This window comes from Fundulus heteroclitus, chromosome 14, assembly GCF_011125445.2.
Source record: "Fundulus heteroclitus isolate FHET01 chromosome 14, MU-UCD_Fhet_4.1, whole genome shotgun sequence".
Taxonomy (NCBI): Eukaryota; Metazoa; Chordata; class Actinopteri; order Cyprinodontiformes; family Fundulidae; genus Fundulus; species Fundulus heteroclitus.
In genome coordinates this window covers 24,480,632-24,499,286 of record NC_046374.1, presented here as the reverse complement: position 1 = coordinate 24,499,286, position 18,655 = coordinate 24,480,632, and the positions used below count along the sequence as shown (strand labels likewise).

The following is an 18,655-nucleotide window of genomic DNA, read 5'->3' as shown; positions in this document are numbered from 1 at the left end:
GGAACAGGAGACGCGACAAACAGAGCTGGTCTTCGTCTGCAGTCGTCTGTGTGGTTCCACAAACAAAACAATAAAATAAATAAATTATTGGTTTTTATGTTTTCTTTCTTTCTTCCACATGAAAGGCTAACAGAGAAGACCAACTTCAGCACTGATCTTATCTAGCCGACACAGATCTATCGCACCAGAGAGAGAGAGAGAGAGAGACGAGCAAAGAGACACAGAGAGATGTGCAAAGCAATAAAATGTCAAAGGTTTGGACAAAAGAAGCCCCTCCCACTCTGTCCACTGTTTAGGATTGTTGTGCATTAAGCGTGCAACAAATTATGCTTCTCATTCGGGGCCTTTTACAGTTTCCCACCGCCTAATATTTTTTACTTTATCACATCCTCAAAAGGTCGATGTCCTTTATCAGGATTTTGTGTGACAAAGTAACACTACAGTAGATTAGTATCGATGTTTTTAAAAACTATTTAATATCTATATACCTCCCAACCTCTAGGGGGCGATATTACAGCGTACCATCACTGTTCACAGTGAAGAAGTGTAAGTGAGACGAATCTGCAGAACGGCCGACAGGATTTTAGAAGCGCCTTTGTCCCTAAAATCAGACGTTTGGGCACATTTTTGGTTTCTGTGATATGTTAAATGCACTGAACTAAATGCACTTTATTTTCCTGTTAATATGTCAGTGTTCAATGAATTGAACATAAATATAATATTTGGCTGGTTTTGTTGATTGATTGACTTTCAGCATTAATTTGAAAGTAATAAATATCTAGATTTGGAGTCAAATCAAGCTGAGCTATATCAAGTATCGTATTGTGAGCTATGTATGGAGAACCTAATCGTATCGGCTCATCCTAGATGATACCTAGCCCTACACTACAGTGTCTTCAGGGTGATGTGCGTCCCCAGTTTTCGGCCGTGGGGTTTTCCTTGTTGGCCAAATAGCACTTTTTTTAACCACGTTTGTGCCTCACATGAGTAAACGGGACCTGTGATGGTTTTCTTCCTGCCAATCAATGGAATATCGCCACTAAAGCTGTGGATCTCTGCAGCTCCTCCAGAGTCACCATGAGATCTCTGCCTGCTTCTCCTTAGTTTAAAGTGGATTTGCCTCAACATGGAAGGGAAGACAGTTGCAGCAGTGAGATATTCTAACTTTATTACTTGTTTTAGAGTTTATATAATCATACATTAGCATTAAGTACAGGTTCAGTTTAATACATAGACTTGCTTGTTGGTTGGACTTTGCACTTTATGTTCAACAAGGATTGATGTCCAATTAAATTAAAAGCTGTTCTCTTGACTAATATTCTGATTAATAGAAACATTAAAAGTTCATATTTAAAATAGTCCTTGTTTACAAACATCTTTATTTAGTGCCCATTTTTGTTGCTTGTGGTTAATGCATAGAAAAGTCAAAATTGCAATTTTGGTTGAAATATATTGTAGTCAGAACACAATCATTTCTGCACCAAGTTTAGATGCTGTGGGTCTTTTAGCAACTAATCCAAATGGCAAGGAAACAAATTATTTGTTGTTTGTATATGTTTAAAACAAGACATGATAAATTAAACTGGGGAAAAAATGCACTAAATCTCAATATTAAGAAAAAAATAAATAAATCGCAATTAGATTATTTTTCAAAATCATTCAGCCCTAATATACATACTGTGAGCTCCGCTGACTCTCTGCGGTAGTTTTACCCTTCATAGTTTAACGTACTGTTGCCTATTTCTTGTGGCAAGTTCCTACAATTCTCAGACTTTCTGTCAGTGGGATGAATCGGTGGAACGGATGGTGAAATGTGTGATTAGCTAGCTGAGCACCTAGAGCGGTGATGCTGCGTCCTGGAGACCGCCTGCTTGGAGCAGCTCAGTGTCACGTATAAAACACATCGATATGAAGACTTCATCTCGGTGAGCAGCTTATAGTGACACCGTGTACGCGGTCGTAAAAATTGTATGTACGTAGACTCAGGTCCACACCGGGGGCCTTAAGGCTTGGAGCATCGTTTAACCATGATTAAAACTTGCTGAAAACCTTTTAAATTGGACTTTATGATGCCGTTTGTTCTCCAATTTTCTCTAACCAACATCTGAGGCCTGCAGAGAACAGCTGGATTTAATCCCACACAGCTGGACTCTAGTAGTGAGGGAACTTCTGAAGGCAACTAGAGGAACTAGGTTTTATTTAGGGGTGTTGCAGTAAAAAATGCAAACGTCTCCTTTTCGGATTGCCATTTGTAAAGAAGCTTAAATATAATGCAACACTGTCACAAATACGCCCCACTTTGTGTTGATCTACCACAAGAAATCTGAAATTCATCCATGTTGTTGGTCTTAACCTGACAAACACTTGGAGTCACCTGTAAACGCACCTACAGACTAAAGCTACAGCTAAATATCCGCAGCGCAGCGCGACCAGCAGCATGCGTCGCTGCATTGGAGATTCCGACCTCCAAGCCTAATCTAAAGCTTTTAGTTGCATCTACATCGCGGTAACTTCTCCTGAAGCCAGCGCTAATTAGCACGCTCGCCCGAACGCTACAAAGCTCGGCACAATATCGACACCTCAGACTTGGTGTTAACATGGAAAGCGAAGCGTGAGGGAGAGAAAAAAAAAAAACAGGAACACACAACAGTAAGGGTACTGTGTGTGTTCCTGTTTTGTTTTGTTTCGTTTTTTTTTTTTGTTTTCCTCCCCCCTTGGGAGAGTGGTACCAGAGGGAGAGGGAGAGAAAGAGACAAAGAGGCACATTTACAGAAGTAAAACAACAAACGATCATTACACAGAAAGCAAACATGACTGAGGGAAGAAAATGCTGTCCTGACATAGATTAGCACAGCTGGTGATGGAGGCATGTAGCGAACGTTTGACGCAGCGTCACGGCGAAAACAAACTTATCCTTTCATCTCTCGGGTTTTATGCATAAAAGTAATGTCAGGCCTAAAATGATTTAAATCAAACCACGTGGAAAAACTATTTGTGGATAAACTCAGTAACACCCTAGATCCCTTTATAGGAGGGAAAGCAGCAACCAGGTGACTTAATGAATTAATTGATCGGTAGCAGACATGGCTACCTCTAAAAAGCAGATTTAACACAACGCCAAGCTGGAAAGGCATCAGAAATGGCTAAAATAAAGTGGTTGTAAAGTAGTTCATTGAGTTGACCACACTTAGATTTATTTTTCACGTTTATGTTTAAGATATCAAACTCTGCAGAGCTGGGTTCGCCGTGTTTCCGCCCTGGAGCAAGGCAGATAAATCCACCAACCAGACCCAAAGGTTTTAATTTGTCTGGAAAACACCCCGCAATTATAATAAAATTATAAAGTTCAACACTCTGGTTCTGAATACAAGTGAATTTTAAAGCCTGAGAAAAGAGACTGCTGAAACCCAAATACAAGTGGCCAGGGCATCACACTCACATTTAAAATCAACTTTGTGGTTGTGAAATAATCTTAATTTTGTTAGTAAAATATTTGTAAATAATAGTAGTTGGAGGGCTTTATTTGACATCCAAGTCAGACCCATTTTAAGAAGCATTGGTCCGATATAAAACTAAAATATGGTGCAGAAGCCAAAAATGCTGCAGCAAAGGTCATTTTTTAAAAGATCTTCTGAAAATAAAAGAGGTTTTTATTTATCTGAAATTTGGATCCATGTCTTTTCGACAGCCTCAAAGCAGAAGAAACCTGTAGAGTCTGATGTGTTGAGCAGGAAAACTCAGCACAAACCGGGTCATAGCGGGACTCAAGTACCAATAATTATATAAACTGAGTAAATGTTGATATAAGGTAATCAGAGAAATAAAACATTATATTGATATCATTGCAAAATATTTAAATTACTAATATAAATGCATAATGTGCTGCAACACAAGACTTAAATATAGTTGCAGAGAAATACAAAAATAATTATGTAAGTTTACCATATATTTACTGGAAAAAAAAAAAACATTCTGGACTTATTTTGATATTTAAGTTCTTCATTATGCACCAAATAAATGTCTAAGTTGTTCCATCTAAAAGGATTAAAAGCTACAAAATAATGTTTATTTGTTGTGTGTTTTTGCTCAGGGGACCTTGGATTTAAATAATAGTTGGATAAGGCCAGATTAGTTTTATGATGTCCTTTGAAAAGAAAAAAATAGAATTGAGAGAGTGCTTTTATTTTACCGCGACTATGTTTATTGTTAAGTTTTGTGTTGAAGCCTTTTAATACAGGCGTACAGCGACCAGAGTAAAACAAAGAGTTCATTTTCCTTCTACAAGCTGTGCTAATCTCCTCAAAAAGAGAGAGGGAGAGAGCAGGAAAATAGAAATAGGAAGCAAGATGAATATCAAGGAGAAAAGAAACGACTCAAAGTAAGAAACTCAAGGTCCAGAGGGATAAGCGCTCAGACGCAGATAAAAGACCAAATTAAGAACATTAGAAAAGTCGAGAGGGAGAGTGGAGGAGGGGAGAGAGAGAGAGGCAGGGAGGGTGTGGTAGAACAAGTAAAAAAAAAAAAAAAAAAAAAAAGCCCAAACTTCAAAGCATTAATAATGATTAAAAAAATGCAACTTCAAAAACAAAGCAGATGATAACCACTATGTTAGCAGAGACTACCATAGTTAACAGACCCACAGTACTTTTAAAAAAACAAGGACCAATGAGGTCTCAAATGAGCGCTCCATCGCCAGGCGGTGCTGATTGAGCAAATGAAACAACAAATGAGATAAACCTACGAGAACACAACCAGATTCAGCCATATTTCTGCTGCTGCTGCAGACGAAGCACCGCGCTGGGATGGAGAGGCGTCATTTGGGACCGACAACATGAACAGTAACAAAGCAGTATGAACCATGAACACTGTGTGGCAGCTGGGATTATATGGTTTGGCTCGATGTTTAATGCTCATGGAGAAGCACAGAAAGCGAGACGGCTGGTTAAGCACAAGCTGCATGTGTGGACATGAATGGAGTTGCGTGTTGAACTTAACACACCGTCGATTGATGGGCAAACATTTTGCATCAATTACCAATTTGTAGTTCCAGTGAGGACAAAAGATTTTTTTTGTCCAAACTGGGGGGGAAAAAAAAAAAAAGTCTAAAGCGACGGAGCAGGAAGAGTTTAGAAGCATAAGCTAAATTTAGAGAGCCTAAAAGGAGAGGGAGGATCCCATCCCAGAGGAAGAAAATGGGAAGTCTGTTTTACAGCCTAATATTATAGACTTGTGACTCCTCTTACCCTCTCCAAGGATTGTATCCCTCGAACTCCCTGCTCTGACTGGCGGGCCTCCATGTGACCATCATAGGGAAATCTGTAATCTACTGGAGGTTTGGCCTAAATTCCCTGGAGGCTCTGATTTTTTGGGCCCAGGAGGGCTTACCCCTCCCTGAGCCAGCTGGCAGCACTCTGGAGAGTACCAGCCAAGGTCTGGGGATCAGTCAGTGACATGGCTGCGGGACGGCTTCATTCACACGCCAGTGTGAGCGTGTTCCTGTTCGCAGTGCGTCAGCGGGGAGAAGCAGTGCTGCCTTTCTTTTCGTTGTGGGGGATATGTGGGTGCGTTCATACCCGTCTGTTAAAAACGTCATTAATTTGTGAGTTTGCAGGGTGTGTTTGGTGTACCTGTCTTTGCCGTTCTGAATGCTCTGGCCAAGCGGGGCTCTCTCAGTCAACGGAGAGTTTCGACTGCGGCTGGTACCGGTGGAGAGGATGCTATTCTGCAGAAACAAAAAGGTAGAGAAGACCGTAAATACACAACGTTCATCACAAATTTAAGCCAACTATTTTAACATAGGTTAGCCATTACATACGTAACCTTGGAGGGAAAGAGTGAGAGAGACAGGGAAAGATGGAACAACTTATACTGATGGTTAATGTTAACACCTGCAAATGGATGGGTGGACCTATGGACGGACGGGCGGGTGGACTTTTGGACAGGGGGTGGGGGCCTATGGATGGATGCACGGGTGGACCTATGGATGGATGGGTGGACCTATGGATGGATGGGTGGACCTATGGATGGCGGGTGGGCCTATGGATGGATGGGTGGACCTATGGATGGCGGGTGGGCCTATGGATGGATGGGTGGACCTATGGATGGCGGGTGGGCCTATGGATGGATGGGTGGACCTATGGATGGATGGGTGGACCTATGGATGGCGGGTGGGCCTATGGATGGATGGGTGGACCTATGGTTGGATGCACGGGTGGGCCTATGGTTGGACTGGGGGTGGGCCTATGGATGGCGGGTGGGCCTATGGATGGATGGGTGGACCTATGGATGGAAGGGTGGGCCTATGGTTGGATGCACGGGTGGGCCTATGGTTGGACTGGGGGTGGGCCTATGGATGGCGGGTGGGCCTATGGATGGATGGGTGGGCCTATGGATGGATGGGTGGACCTATGGATGGATGGGTGGGCCTATGGATGGATGGGTGGGCCTATGGATGGATGCACGGGTGGACCTATGGATGGATGGGTGGGCCTATGGATGGATGGGTGGACCTATGGATGGAAGGGTGGGCCTATGGATGGATGGGTGGGCCTATGGATGGACTGGGGGTGGGCCTATGGATGGACTGGGGGTGGGCCTATGGATGAACAGGTGGGCCTATGGATGGACGGGGTGGACAAACAGGTGGACAGCGTAGAAACCCCGTTGAATGACAATTACATAATTAAGAGAATTCGAGACAAATAATCTAATTACATCAAAGGTTAAAACAGATTCATAGAACAGCCACATGTGAGCTTAAACATTAGCAAAAAAATACCTCTCTATTACACAATATCAATTAACCCTAAAAGAACTTTAATGTTTAAATTTATTCTTTTGAAGCTTAACTATATTAACAAAATCCTATTATTAAAACACATACTTTCCACAACGATGGCAGGAGCAGAACCACACAAGGAGCCACATGTTGTTAGACACATGCTGCATACCAGGCAGTGCTGAGGTTTGATGAAGGGAAACATTTTGCAACTCAATGTTTTTTTTTTAATGTTACCTTTTCATTTATTTGTTGGCTAGTTTAGCCATCGCTGTTGAAACACATTTCCCTAAAACACAGTGGAGGTTATGGATTGCTAATGACAGCTAATGGCAATAATAACTTTAAACCCAACCAGGTGACTTCACATGTAGCCGTGTGTCTATTCTGGACACAGGCAGTGAAAGAGCTACTGCTGCCAATAGGCCTTTGTTTTCTCTCCATTTTTCTTTTTATATAAAGTACGCATGCCCTTGTACTTCTGTGTTTAGAAGTTTATCTTTCTCTGTCATTGACTTGGCCATTTTTTTTTTTTACATTTTCTAATGTACTCTGCTTCTTTTCTTTCCAATAGAGAGTACCTATTGTTTGGTGTATCTGCGTTTAGCTCCAAGAAGTAGACGGTGCTAAATACAGACGAACAGTGGAGCCACTGCTGCCAATAACATTATTGGCCTCTCCTGGTTCACACTAGGACCAGAGCTTTTTTCTTCTTCAGCTGTTTTCTTTCCTGGTCCTTGAGCCATTACTCCAATTAACTTTGTTTATTCTGATTGTTCTACTTTCCCATAGAAAGTACCCCTGCCACAGGGCTCCTGGCCTTTTCTGTCTCCTTGCAGTCCTGCTCAGCTTGAGTCTGGTTCTCAAGTCTGTAGGTTTTATTTCTCCCTGCTAAAGGCAGGGTTCCCACACCTTGGTGAACATCAAATTCAAGGACCTTTCAAGGACTTTCTAGGACCAATTTCCTCAAATTCAAGGACCACACGTGGCGGCATTTACTTACTGTGACCGCTGAATAGGTTATCATATTTTAATACAATGCAAATTCAATAAAAGACTAAACGGCATAGAAGTTGTTGGGTCAGAAGCAATGCAAGAAAGTGGACTTAATTTATAGCCTACATTGATATTGATCATATTCATAGCCTACATTTATATCCACAGTACATGGCTATGCCATACTATATTACATATAAGATGTACATTAGCCTACCGTTTCATTGAATTTTGTGGAAAAAGTGCAGCATTGAGATGTTCAGAATTATATCAATTTGTCTCACTTACTTTCATCTTTGATTAAGCTAGTTTTTGACTTTGACTCTGAAAAGTCGCTAAATATAGCGACAAAGTTGCTGAGTTGGCAACACTGCGGGAATGTAACCTATTGGACGCACGTAGGCCTAAACCGTAGCCTACCAACTAACGAAGAAGAGCGAACGTACGTTTGCAAATTAAAAGTCTGCGGAATCAACATAATTTTAAAAGATCGTGTGGTAGTAAAATAATGACACATGAGTCGTCATCTGTGTGAACTTTCAACCCCACAAAAAAATTCAAGGACTTTCAAGGAAAAGGTGTTTTTTTTGGCTGTTTTCAAGAACTTTCAAGGGCCTTGAATTTATTTTTTCAGATTCACAAACTTTCAAGGATTTCAAGGACCCGTGGGAACCCTGTAAAGGAAGTAGTTCTCGCTACAACAGCGGTCTCCAACAGGTTTGCCTTTTTTCAGAACATAAAAATGAGACGGCGGTCCTTTCTGCTACGGCTAATGTCCAACACTGTAGCACGGAGGTGTTAAACCTTAAAGCCAAAAGACAAACTAGTAGAGCAATGCCTTTACTTCCACATATATATGAACTGATATCTCATTAAAAGCGGTGTGAATGACAGTTCTTACGGTGGAAGGCGTGGCACTCTTTTTACGATCCGATGAGCCCAGCGGGCTGGCCGCCACCTTGTTGGAGGAGCTGCCTGATGAAATCTTCCTCCCTGAATCGTCTGTTGCAGATCGGTTATCTGACTGACCTCCCCTCTTTGAGTAGGCGGAGCCTATGAGAAGACAGGGTGGGCGTCAGACACAACATCAGTGAAAGGATGTAAATTTGGGGAGGTTCAACTCAGCCCTGTAAGCTTGTTCGCCTTATTCTGCTTTTTCCATCTGAATGCATTGCAGCTTCACACCTCCTCCACACTTTACTCAAACATCATCTTCCACGGCCCATTTTTTCCAACAGCACGACAAAAATCCACCCTGAAGATAAATGCTTGATGCATAAAAGAGGACACAATAAAATCCCAAAGACGAGCCAATTTGCTCGTCAGCCATGATGTTCTGCTAACATCCCTCTGGCAAATTGTTTAAATCCTGCAGCTGCTGATTGCTGGGCATTACTCGCTCTCAGCCACTCTGATAAAAACCAGCCTCACCCTGGTCAGTGGTTCTGCGAGGCTTCTGGTTGGACGACACGCTGCGCTGTACCTTTAAAGAGGAAACACAGGAACACGTCAGTGAAATACTACGTTACAGTAAAATAAACTAAATCAGCGCTGTTATTATTTTCTTTTCACCAAACTCAACTTCCTATTGTAGGCATCAGGTACAAAAAAGGGATTTAATCAAAGTAAAATAAGTACATTTAATTTTCTTTTAACAAACTTGTGTGGGGCGGTGTCTATACCCATGAACCTAGCTTGCATTATTTGCCATTGTTGCTGCCAGTAACTATGTTCTCTCTGCTTTACTTTCCATAGAAAGTACTCCTAGACAAGTACTTCTGTGTTTAGCCCCCTCTATCCTAAAGAGTTGCTGGTTAAGCTAAGTTAGGGTTCCTGCAGCATAAGGCAAGTTAAATTCAAGACTTTTTAATGCCACTTGAAATAAAAAGTTAAGACCAACTTCACGATAAACAAGATAAACCTGGTTGCGACAACTTCACCCAAATGTTTATTTTAACATAAACCATTACTTTCTGGCCCGGTAGACATATTTAAAATTTTGAAAAACATTTCATATAGGAAGAAAGCTAAAAAACACACAAATTACAGATATATTTTTTAACAACTACTGAACTGAATTCACAAACTTTGTTTTGTTCCCTACTAAAATTAAACTATAAATCAGTTTTAAAAACCACAACATAACCAGTGCCAACTCTTTTTCGCAGCTATAGTCCGGCTGCAACAGTTTTTATTGGTTCCGCTATCGGGACGGAACCAATATTTGTTACATTGAGCCATTCGGTAAATTTTAAAAATTATAATTGTGTCAATTATTTTACTGTTTGGTAAGGATTACAAAAATAAAATCCTATTTATGACCTGGTAACAATTTTAAGACCTAAGACAGACTGATTTAAGACATTTTAATGCCAATTAAGGCCTTAGTTTTATATTACAGAATTCCTTTTAAGACTTTTTAAGGATCCGCAGGAACCCTGTAAGAGTAAGTTTTTGTACATTCCTGGAATTTATCTCCCATAGAAAGCACCACTGGCACCGTGCTTGTGTGTTTAGCTGCAATTCTATTGCTGCCATTAAATTTGTGCACTCATAATGTTTCCCACCGTGAAATATCCCCCGTCACAGCGCATCAGCTTTGCTTTTATCCTCTAATAGAGACAGTAACTGCTGGAGCTATTGCTGCCATTGAATATAACCACGGCTCAGTGCTTCTTGACAGCGTCTCTTATGGACAAAGCCACTTATCCTGCAGATAGAAAGTACTCCTTGGCCAAAGCTTGTGTTTATAATTGTGTTTAAGTCAACGACTTGTGTTTACACTTCTCTAGTTTTTTCCTAGAAAGTACCCCGGCCCATCGCCTGTATTTTTCCCTGTGTTTTGTTCCCGTTGCATCAACCCCCATTTACCCAGAAATTACAACTTCGACGTGAGCTTTAACATCAGTGCTGACAACAATAATGTGATGTTAAAGAAAAAAGTACCCAGAATGGCACAGGTGTGGTAAAGATAAAATATTCTCTTCCTGTCACAGACTCAAGCTGAGCAGCATCAATCTGTGTATTTATACCTTGTGAGGTGGAGAGGGAGCATTTATGTTGCCTAGATCATTTCCTGTCCTTGGTTTGAGGGGTAACTCGTCCAGCTGAGGAGGGAAGAAGAAGAAATTAGTATCAGGCATGAGACACAAAACACAAAAAGGACTAATTCTGGGCTTATGTTTCTATGTAAATACTGATCCGTGTTACTGAGCCACTCTGTTATTACAATACAAAACACACAACAGCAGCATGAGAAAAGACCCGTACCTCAGAGTTCCTATAGTCCAGAAGCAGGAACGTAGCCATCACTTCATTGTACTTCTGGTTTACCAGAGAATCCTGGATCTCTTCCTGAGAATATCCCATTCGCAACATTTTATCTGCACACACACACAATGGAAATAATCATTAAAACTTGGCGCTCCTTGTGTTATCATGACCCTCTACATGAAAACAGGATAAAAGCACTAAATGTTGATCTTTGTAGGAGAATGGAGCCGATTGTTCTGCTATCTACCTGTTCTCTTGGGGTCCTTATAATCTGGCTGAGGTTCGATGTAGGGTTTGAGTTCGTCCTCTTCGTAGCCCACATTCATCCATCGGTCCCTCATTATCTGCTGCTGGGGTTAAACCGAACACACACGGGATGACAAAGGCTTTCAAACGGGACAAAAAAAAAAGGGGGAAAACTACGGGGTTCCGGTGCGGCTCAATAAATAAACTCCCTGAAATTAATTTCAGTCATTCAAGTCATTGAATGAAATCCATTTAGTTTACCGAAACATTAAAAAAAGTGAATTTGAAAAAATTTGAGAATTTTTTTTTCCTTATCATGGCAGTCAGCTATTAAAGAACAGTTAATATTGCTAGAAAATGTGATCATAAGACTAAAAAAATTTTTTTTTAACAGAAACAGCAAGTGAAAAATATGTCAATGTATTTGCATAGATGCACTCAATGAAATAGAGAAAGTCCTCTACAGGCTGTGGTTATCCCCATTTTTTAACGTTTTCCTTCCACTTAACTTTCCATTAATGTGTTTGAATACCGGGCTTAGAGCTGCCAGCTTATTTAGCGCTGACCTTTTGTGTCTCCTCCTGCTAACTGACAATAGCTCTGGTGGACAGCATTCACATCAGCAGTTTTCGCCTTATCCATGAAAGCCACACACCCCCGACCATCACTGTGTTAACATTTCTTTTATTGGCGCCATGTAAAAATTTAAATCCCTCAAAAACTTACATTTATAGTTTTCATTACCCGCAACCTATAATAAATCCATAAAAAGCGGGAATTTACGTCTGCGTCTGTCAAATCTATATATTTGTGCCTGTCATCTATGGACTGAAATCAGGGTGTGAAAATTCAAGCCTTAAGAATAAAAACAGTTGAAATGCATCGTTTCAGAAAGATCTGCAGATTCAACACTTCGCACATGCAGGGTTTCCCCCAGAAAAACAACGACAACGGGCAACTTACATGTCAACCAAGTCGCATATAGCTGCTGTAGCAGTGAAGGTGTACCATTAAAGCAAATATGATACAAAAACAAACTGATTGCATGCATTGTCTTGATAGTTATACTTAGCAAATAGAAAATCCCACTAATTAGGATTCTTATAAAAACAGCTAGTAGCTGTGTGAATTAATGGCTGCATACCTCGAGGCTGCCTCTTTTCGAAGGGTTTAGGATCAGGAACTTCTTCAGCAAGTTCTCACAGTCGGTGGACATGTAGAAAGGAATCCTGTATTTACCACGCAGCACACGCTCTCTCAGCTCCTGAACAAGTACATCAACAGTCAAGAGTTAGCAGTTTGCTTTGTTTAATCTTTAAAATATGTTTTTCCATCTTTAAGCCGCCAATCAGGTCTGTTCAGATCAGTCCGAAAAGCTGGGTTTAAATGAACAAACACAAGGTAATTAAATGAGAATTAGCTTTCCAAAAAACAGGTTTTATGAACAAAGTGTGCCGTGTTGTGTTGTTTAAAGCACAACAGGGCATTTAGACGCATTTCATTATTTATGCTTTCATACAATAAAACGGTCAGACACTCAGAAATTGTTACTACTGTTGTTAAATATACGGCAATATCCAGAAATCATTCAAGCCTAGATTGTGGTTCGCAAGCACAATCTTCTCAATTTCATCACTATTCAAGTCATCTTGCCCACCGAAATGAGTCAGGACTCCCGTGATGAGTCAAACGAGTCCATAATGTGGTACGGTGGTTTGTGTTTCACAATGAATCAAAGGTAGCATAAAGTCTATTTTGTTTAAAAACGTAAGCCCCAAGAACAGCACCAGCCACAGTTTTTGCCACCCCTGGTAAAAATGTGTAAAAAAAAAGAAAAAAAAAAAAAAAAAAAAAATTTTTAGCCCAGCTACTTCACCTCAATGGAAATTTTAGAAATATCTAATCTTTAATTTGAGTAAATTTATTCAGTTCGAAAATTATTCTAAGGCAGTTACATTTTTTATTTTTTTATCAGGAACCACAGACTTCCAGACTTTCATCCGTGACGCACAAAGTTCTGACATGCAGACACAACGACTGCAGCATTTATGCTTCGTGCGGAAGTAGCACTATTCTCCTAGACTCTAGAGGGCAGCGTTGCACCCCTACACCAAGCGTACTACACCCCACTACACGTAGTAGTAGAAAACAGTTGTTCCCAACATTTGATCCTCTTTACTTTCTTCCAAGAGTGACGGAGATCTCTGTCCGGGAATTGTTAATTTGTTGATCACGGTGACCTTTCTGGGCCGAACCATAAAGATGTCTATATTTACGAACCTCCGCAAGAAGGAAAGTTTGCTCGTCCACCATATTTTTCCAGGCGGGACTGTTCGCATAGTTAGAAATGTATGCGGTGCGGAAACTTTTGGGCGGGCAGTGGAAGCCATAATGACCTAATATGGACGTGTTTTCAACCTTGTGTAATAAAGAGCATCAACCTGGGGCCTTTACCACACAAAGCCGTGACTTTCTTCTCAAAGTGAGCGGGGCTAAATCTATGTTGTCAAGCTGGCAGACTAGTGTGTCGATCAGAGGTCTGTCAGGGTTGAAAGAACATTTTTGTGTCGATCTGATGATGAATCAGGGGGAAATAGTCAATCAAAGAGGGCACAGCTGATTTAAATTGCAGTGCAATCCAAATGGCCTGTTTGTAGGTTGAAAAATATCATTAATATCCACTTTGGTGCATGTGTGATTTAGAGTTAAATGTGTGGAAATGGCGACATATTAAAATCCGACACTCCGCTGTGCCCACGGGGACCAGGAAACTGCTACTGTTCAGCAAAGGATTAATTGTGAATTCTGTAATTTGAAAGCTGTAAAAGGAGTTCCCTCAGATAGAGCACATGTAAAAGACACAAAATGGTGTCTTTGATCCAAAATGGCCGACTTCCTGTAAGGTTTGGATCATGTTTCTGATAAAAATAAAAAAAAAACCTTGGCAGGTCTGGCAAGACTACATGTGTGTACCAAATTTACACAAAAGCTAAAAAAAAAATAAATAAATAAATAATAATAATAATTGTGATAACTTTTAATCCCCCAGACCTCAACGGGTACTACATTTGAAGCGGATACCTCAAAATCTCTAAGAGATCGTGTCAAAGTTTGACATGTGTCAAATCTGAAAAACCCTTTGACCCAAAATGGCCGACTTCCTGTCAGTTTTTGAAATACCTCCCATGAGACATTTTTGTTATACCGGTTAGCCTGGCTGCGTTTAGGGGGCGCTGTAGAGCCGTATGGCCACGCCCCTTTTTTTAGATTAATTGAAGCACAAGAATGTCACTAGGGGCTGAATTTTCTACAAAGTTTTGTTGGTTTTTGAGCATGTCTAGCCCCCCAAAAAGCTAATTGGAGGAGGGGGGATAGGGAATCACATAAATACAATAGGCTTACGCAACGTTTTTGCTGCTCGGGTCTAAGGAGAAAAACGCTTTTGCCATGATTACTGGCCCCCTGTTAATAGTTTGAACAATCCTCTTTTGCCAATAGGGCACCACTTTGTCTTGTATTATAACATTTTACAATATTAGATCTGGATAGTGGTCTTTGACCATTACTTTTTTAATCATGCTAGCTCAACCGAGGTCCTTGGGTTCTCCACAATACTTTTATAGAACATCCGTTTTTTTGTGTTTTTCTTTTTTAGGTACTGGGGACAGAATACAAACAAAATATCTTGGTAGTTTGTGGCATCATAAACTCTTAATACCAAGGTTCCCAAGTTATCTGGGGAGTTTTTCTTCCCACTGTCGCTTCATGCATGCTCAGTATGAGGGATTGCAGCAAAGCCATGTACAATGCAGACGACTCTCCCTGTGGCTTTACGCTTCTCCAGGAGTGAATGCTGCTTGTCGGGACTTTGAAGCAATCAACTGGTTCCCTTATATAGGAAATTTTTGACCAATCTGTATAATATGATTGAACTTGACTTTGTAAAGGGCCTTGAGATGACATGTTTCATGAATTGGCGCTATATAAATAAAATTGAATTGAATCACAGTTCCTCCACCATACTGAAAGAGCACAATGTGCTTTTTATTCTTTATTTAACACCTAACCCATCTGGAGAGTTTGTTGTTAAAGCTTAATCTTAGTGTGGTCTGACTAAAGCACATGGCTAACCAAAAAAAAAAAAAAAAAAAAAGTAAAGACTCCAATTAAAACTGCATATATTAAATTCATGTTACTATGACTTTTAAAAGTGTCAACAATTGTCCCATTGTTGAATTTTATTCCTTAATAAATAAACTGGCACACATTCAAAGCTACAAAATTTTTCAAAGTTAGATCAAGCTACTACATTTAAGAGTAATTTAATATTCAAAAAATAAATGTGGCCAGCACTCCAATTTGCTCCACATCCACTCATTTTGGATTCAGTGGGCCACAAGGAACAGTAACTAGCATGATAAACACTGCAACCACCCACAGAATGCACTCGTCTGATTGTGCAACACAAACAAAAGACCAAAACAAACATCTCTTCTCCTCCCAACCTTGAGGTTTTGTCCATCAAAGGGCAGCGAGCCGCTGACCAGCGTGTAGAGGATGACCCCCAGGCTCCAGACATCCACTTCAGGTCCGTCGTACTTCTTGCCCTGGAAGAGCTCCGGAGCTGCGTAGGGCGGGGAGCCACAGAACGTGTCCAGCTTGTTCCCCAACGTAAACTCGTTACTGAAGCCAAAGTCTGCTATCTTTATGTTCATATCCGCGTCCAGCAGCAGGTTCTCCGCCTGTAGTCAGAAAGGCGCAGGGACAGAGGAGGAGACATTTTGAGGCACAGAAAAGGGTCGATTTCCCCCCCAAAATCAAGCGCATTATGCAATAAATCAAATTATTTTTGTTCGGCTTGATATGGAAATGACTCATTTACACTAAACGTTTCAGTCCCCGTCTTCCTCACAAACACCACAGCGACTCTCGCCGTCATGCAAATGAGTCTAAAACTATTACGGCACATTCCTCTTTGTTAAAGGCGGCTGTCAAACGGTGTTTAGAAAGGGAAAAGAATAATAACGCCGGATCAAACGAGTGCTTTCAAAGTGACAGTCTGATGCTGGCGGGCAGCGCACAATAGGCAAAGTGAGCTGCCAGTGCTTATACCTTAAAACGTGCGTCTTTTTTATCCTCGAGCCTAAAGCTAACCACTGAGTAAGGAGGCTGGGTTGCCTAGGAACAGGTGGGCTCTCCTTTTCACTCGCTCTGAATGCTCGGCAGCTTCTGTGCGTTTCTGGGCGAATGAGCATCAACCAGGACGTCGCCTCAGAGCTCTGATCTGAACATGAATGAGAGCAATTTACGCTCTTTTTTTAAAAAGCATTGAACCACATGAAGGTTTCCCCCTTTTTCTTTTTTTAAACAACAAAATTCCAACAAAGATGTGCAACATGACTTAAATTTAAACACCAAACTATTTATATAATGCTTATTTTCATATTTGATGCAGAAACACAAATGGAGAAAACCTGATTTAAACCTAGTTTTATGTGGTCATGAAATAAAAGCTTTAAAATCATGTTCAGCAACTGATATTTAGGAGGGAAAAAATTGATATCTTAATTTTAGTCTTAAATATTAGGAATTATAAAGTCAGCTTCTTTCAACATATGCCTTAAAGGAACGATATACTCAGTGGTTGAGGAAGTATATAATAAAGTTAAAGAGAAAGATGTGCAGTTTTTGATGATCTGTATTTGTACATTTACCAAATATTATCCTGGTGTATAAAAGAAAAAACGTGACTGTGAGGGACTAATCTGAATAAAGACAAAACAGCTGTAATCAATCAGGGTCTTCCCCTTAGCCATCTTGCACAGCTGACTGCTTACAGCAGCAGGTGAGCAAGGACAGCATTAACACGCCCTCACTGGCATCTGATTAGAGCTTCAATAGCAGCAAACAATACAAAACTACATTTTTTCCTTTTTACCCACAGTAAACATAGAAGCACAAAGAAATTGGCTACTAATTGCACCAACTGAACATTGTCCGATTGCGCTGTCCAGCCAGATGGAAAACTTAAAAATCTGATTCATGTTTAATCTCAACCATTAGATTAAACAGAGGTTCAAACCATCCAATTTATTTTCTTTCGCACAACTTGATCCCGTTCTACTAACAGGGCAATGGCTGAATGATGTGCACCATTATAAAAACGAAAGGTTTAAAGCTTTAAGCGGAAATGCTCTGCAGAGACACAAAGATGTGCGAGCGACAACGAATCGCAAGTCACTACACTCTTCTGTGTGGATGTCGTTACTGAGAGAAGACTCCTGGAAACAAGCTTTTTTTCCAGTGTCAGTGAGGTGTTTTAAGTCTGAGAAAACACAAAAAGCTGTATGAAGCCACTTAAACTAACACTAACAAGTTGAAATGACACCAGTGTTGTGCAAACGCATAGCCGTCTTCTCACATTAATGCATCGATTATGGCGAAGACTCTAAGTAACCAGGTTAATGACAGCGAGAATGTGACCCGATTCACTCTCTCATGAAACGACTAATCCATCCTATAGAGGCAACTGCGGTAAATATAGGATGATTAATTTTACACGTCGGGCAGTTTTAAGGGCAAGAAAGTACCTAATATTTAACTTACTTCTTGATTCTGAGATCATACAAGTTGCTAAATGTTAGAAAGTTCACATATTATTAAGATAAAAAATAATTTTGATGAAAAAGTAGATTTTTAAGGCTTTTTAGCTCAAGGCTCATAAAAAAATGTTGGGTGACCGATGAAGTAATTCGTAGAAAAGCGTTGATCTGTTGACATGGTAAAATCAATGGAAATCTGAACCTGTCGTGGTGTACTTCATTGAACTCTATGTAGCGTAGCCTGGGCCACACCTACGAATTACGTCATCGTACCACATGACCCAAATTGTGGATTTTGAGCCTAGCGGTCGCCGAGGGACAATTTTAAGTCCTTAAAAAAAACTTTTAACGGCGCAATCACGATCTTAATGCCACTTTTTTTGAAAATATGGTCACTAATGCATGTATTTCCGAGTTGGTCGATCTCAGAATCAAGAAGTACTTTAACTTCAAAACTTGTGGAATGCTCCTTTAAGGCTGCTACAGCAGGTAGGGAGACGACAACGAGGGCTTTTGAAGGGATGGACGTTTCATGCAAAAGTCTTCTACAAAAAGGAGTTGTATCCTGCAGAACATCAGTTCATATTCGCCTTAGGAAGATTTAATCGCGCAGAGGAGCGAATTAGCTTATAGCAGTATTGAGCTGAAAGTATTACAGCACAATTAATCTGTTTCATCTCTTAGAGCTTTCAGCCTTTCTTGGTTATGGAGCATGTGGGATTTGGACATTTTGGGCAGCCTTTTTAGAAACCTCAGAGCT

At 40.6% G+C, this 18,655-nt stretch overlaps 1 protein-coding gene across 9 annotated transcripts in view; it reads right to left on the bottom strand.

The window, feature by feature from the left end:
- The window catches only part of mark2b (MAP/microtubule affinity-regulating kinase 2b), an 80,638-nt gene that overhangs the window by 19,383 nt on the left and 42,600 nt on the right, over window positions 1–18,655 (bottom strand). For 8 of the 9 annotated variants that reach the window (XM_012862556.3, XM_012862569.3, XM_012862595.3 and 5 more), the window contains exons 8-15: window positions 15,799–16,035; window positions 12,438–12,557; window positions 11,295–11,397; window positions 11,045–11,157; window positions 10,807–10,881; window positions 9,206–9,257; window positions 8,676–8,827; window positions 5,628–5,722 (exon numbers count right to left, since the gene is read on the bottom strand). In XM_012862556.3, the coding sequence (XP_012718010.2) occupies window positions 5,628–5,722; window positions 8,676–8,827; window positions 9,206–9,257; window positions 10,807–10,881; window positions 11,045–11,157; window positions 11,295–11,397; window positions 12,438–12,557; window positions 15,799–16,035 (947 nt within the window). The remainder of the gene's footprint in view (window positions 1–5,627; window positions 5,723–8,675; window positions 8,828–9,205; window positions 9,258–10,806; window positions 10,882–11,044; window positions 11,158–11,294; window positions 11,398–12,437; window positions 12,558–15,798; window positions 16,036–18,655) is intronic. The other variant, XM_012862564.3, reaches the window with a different exon arrangement.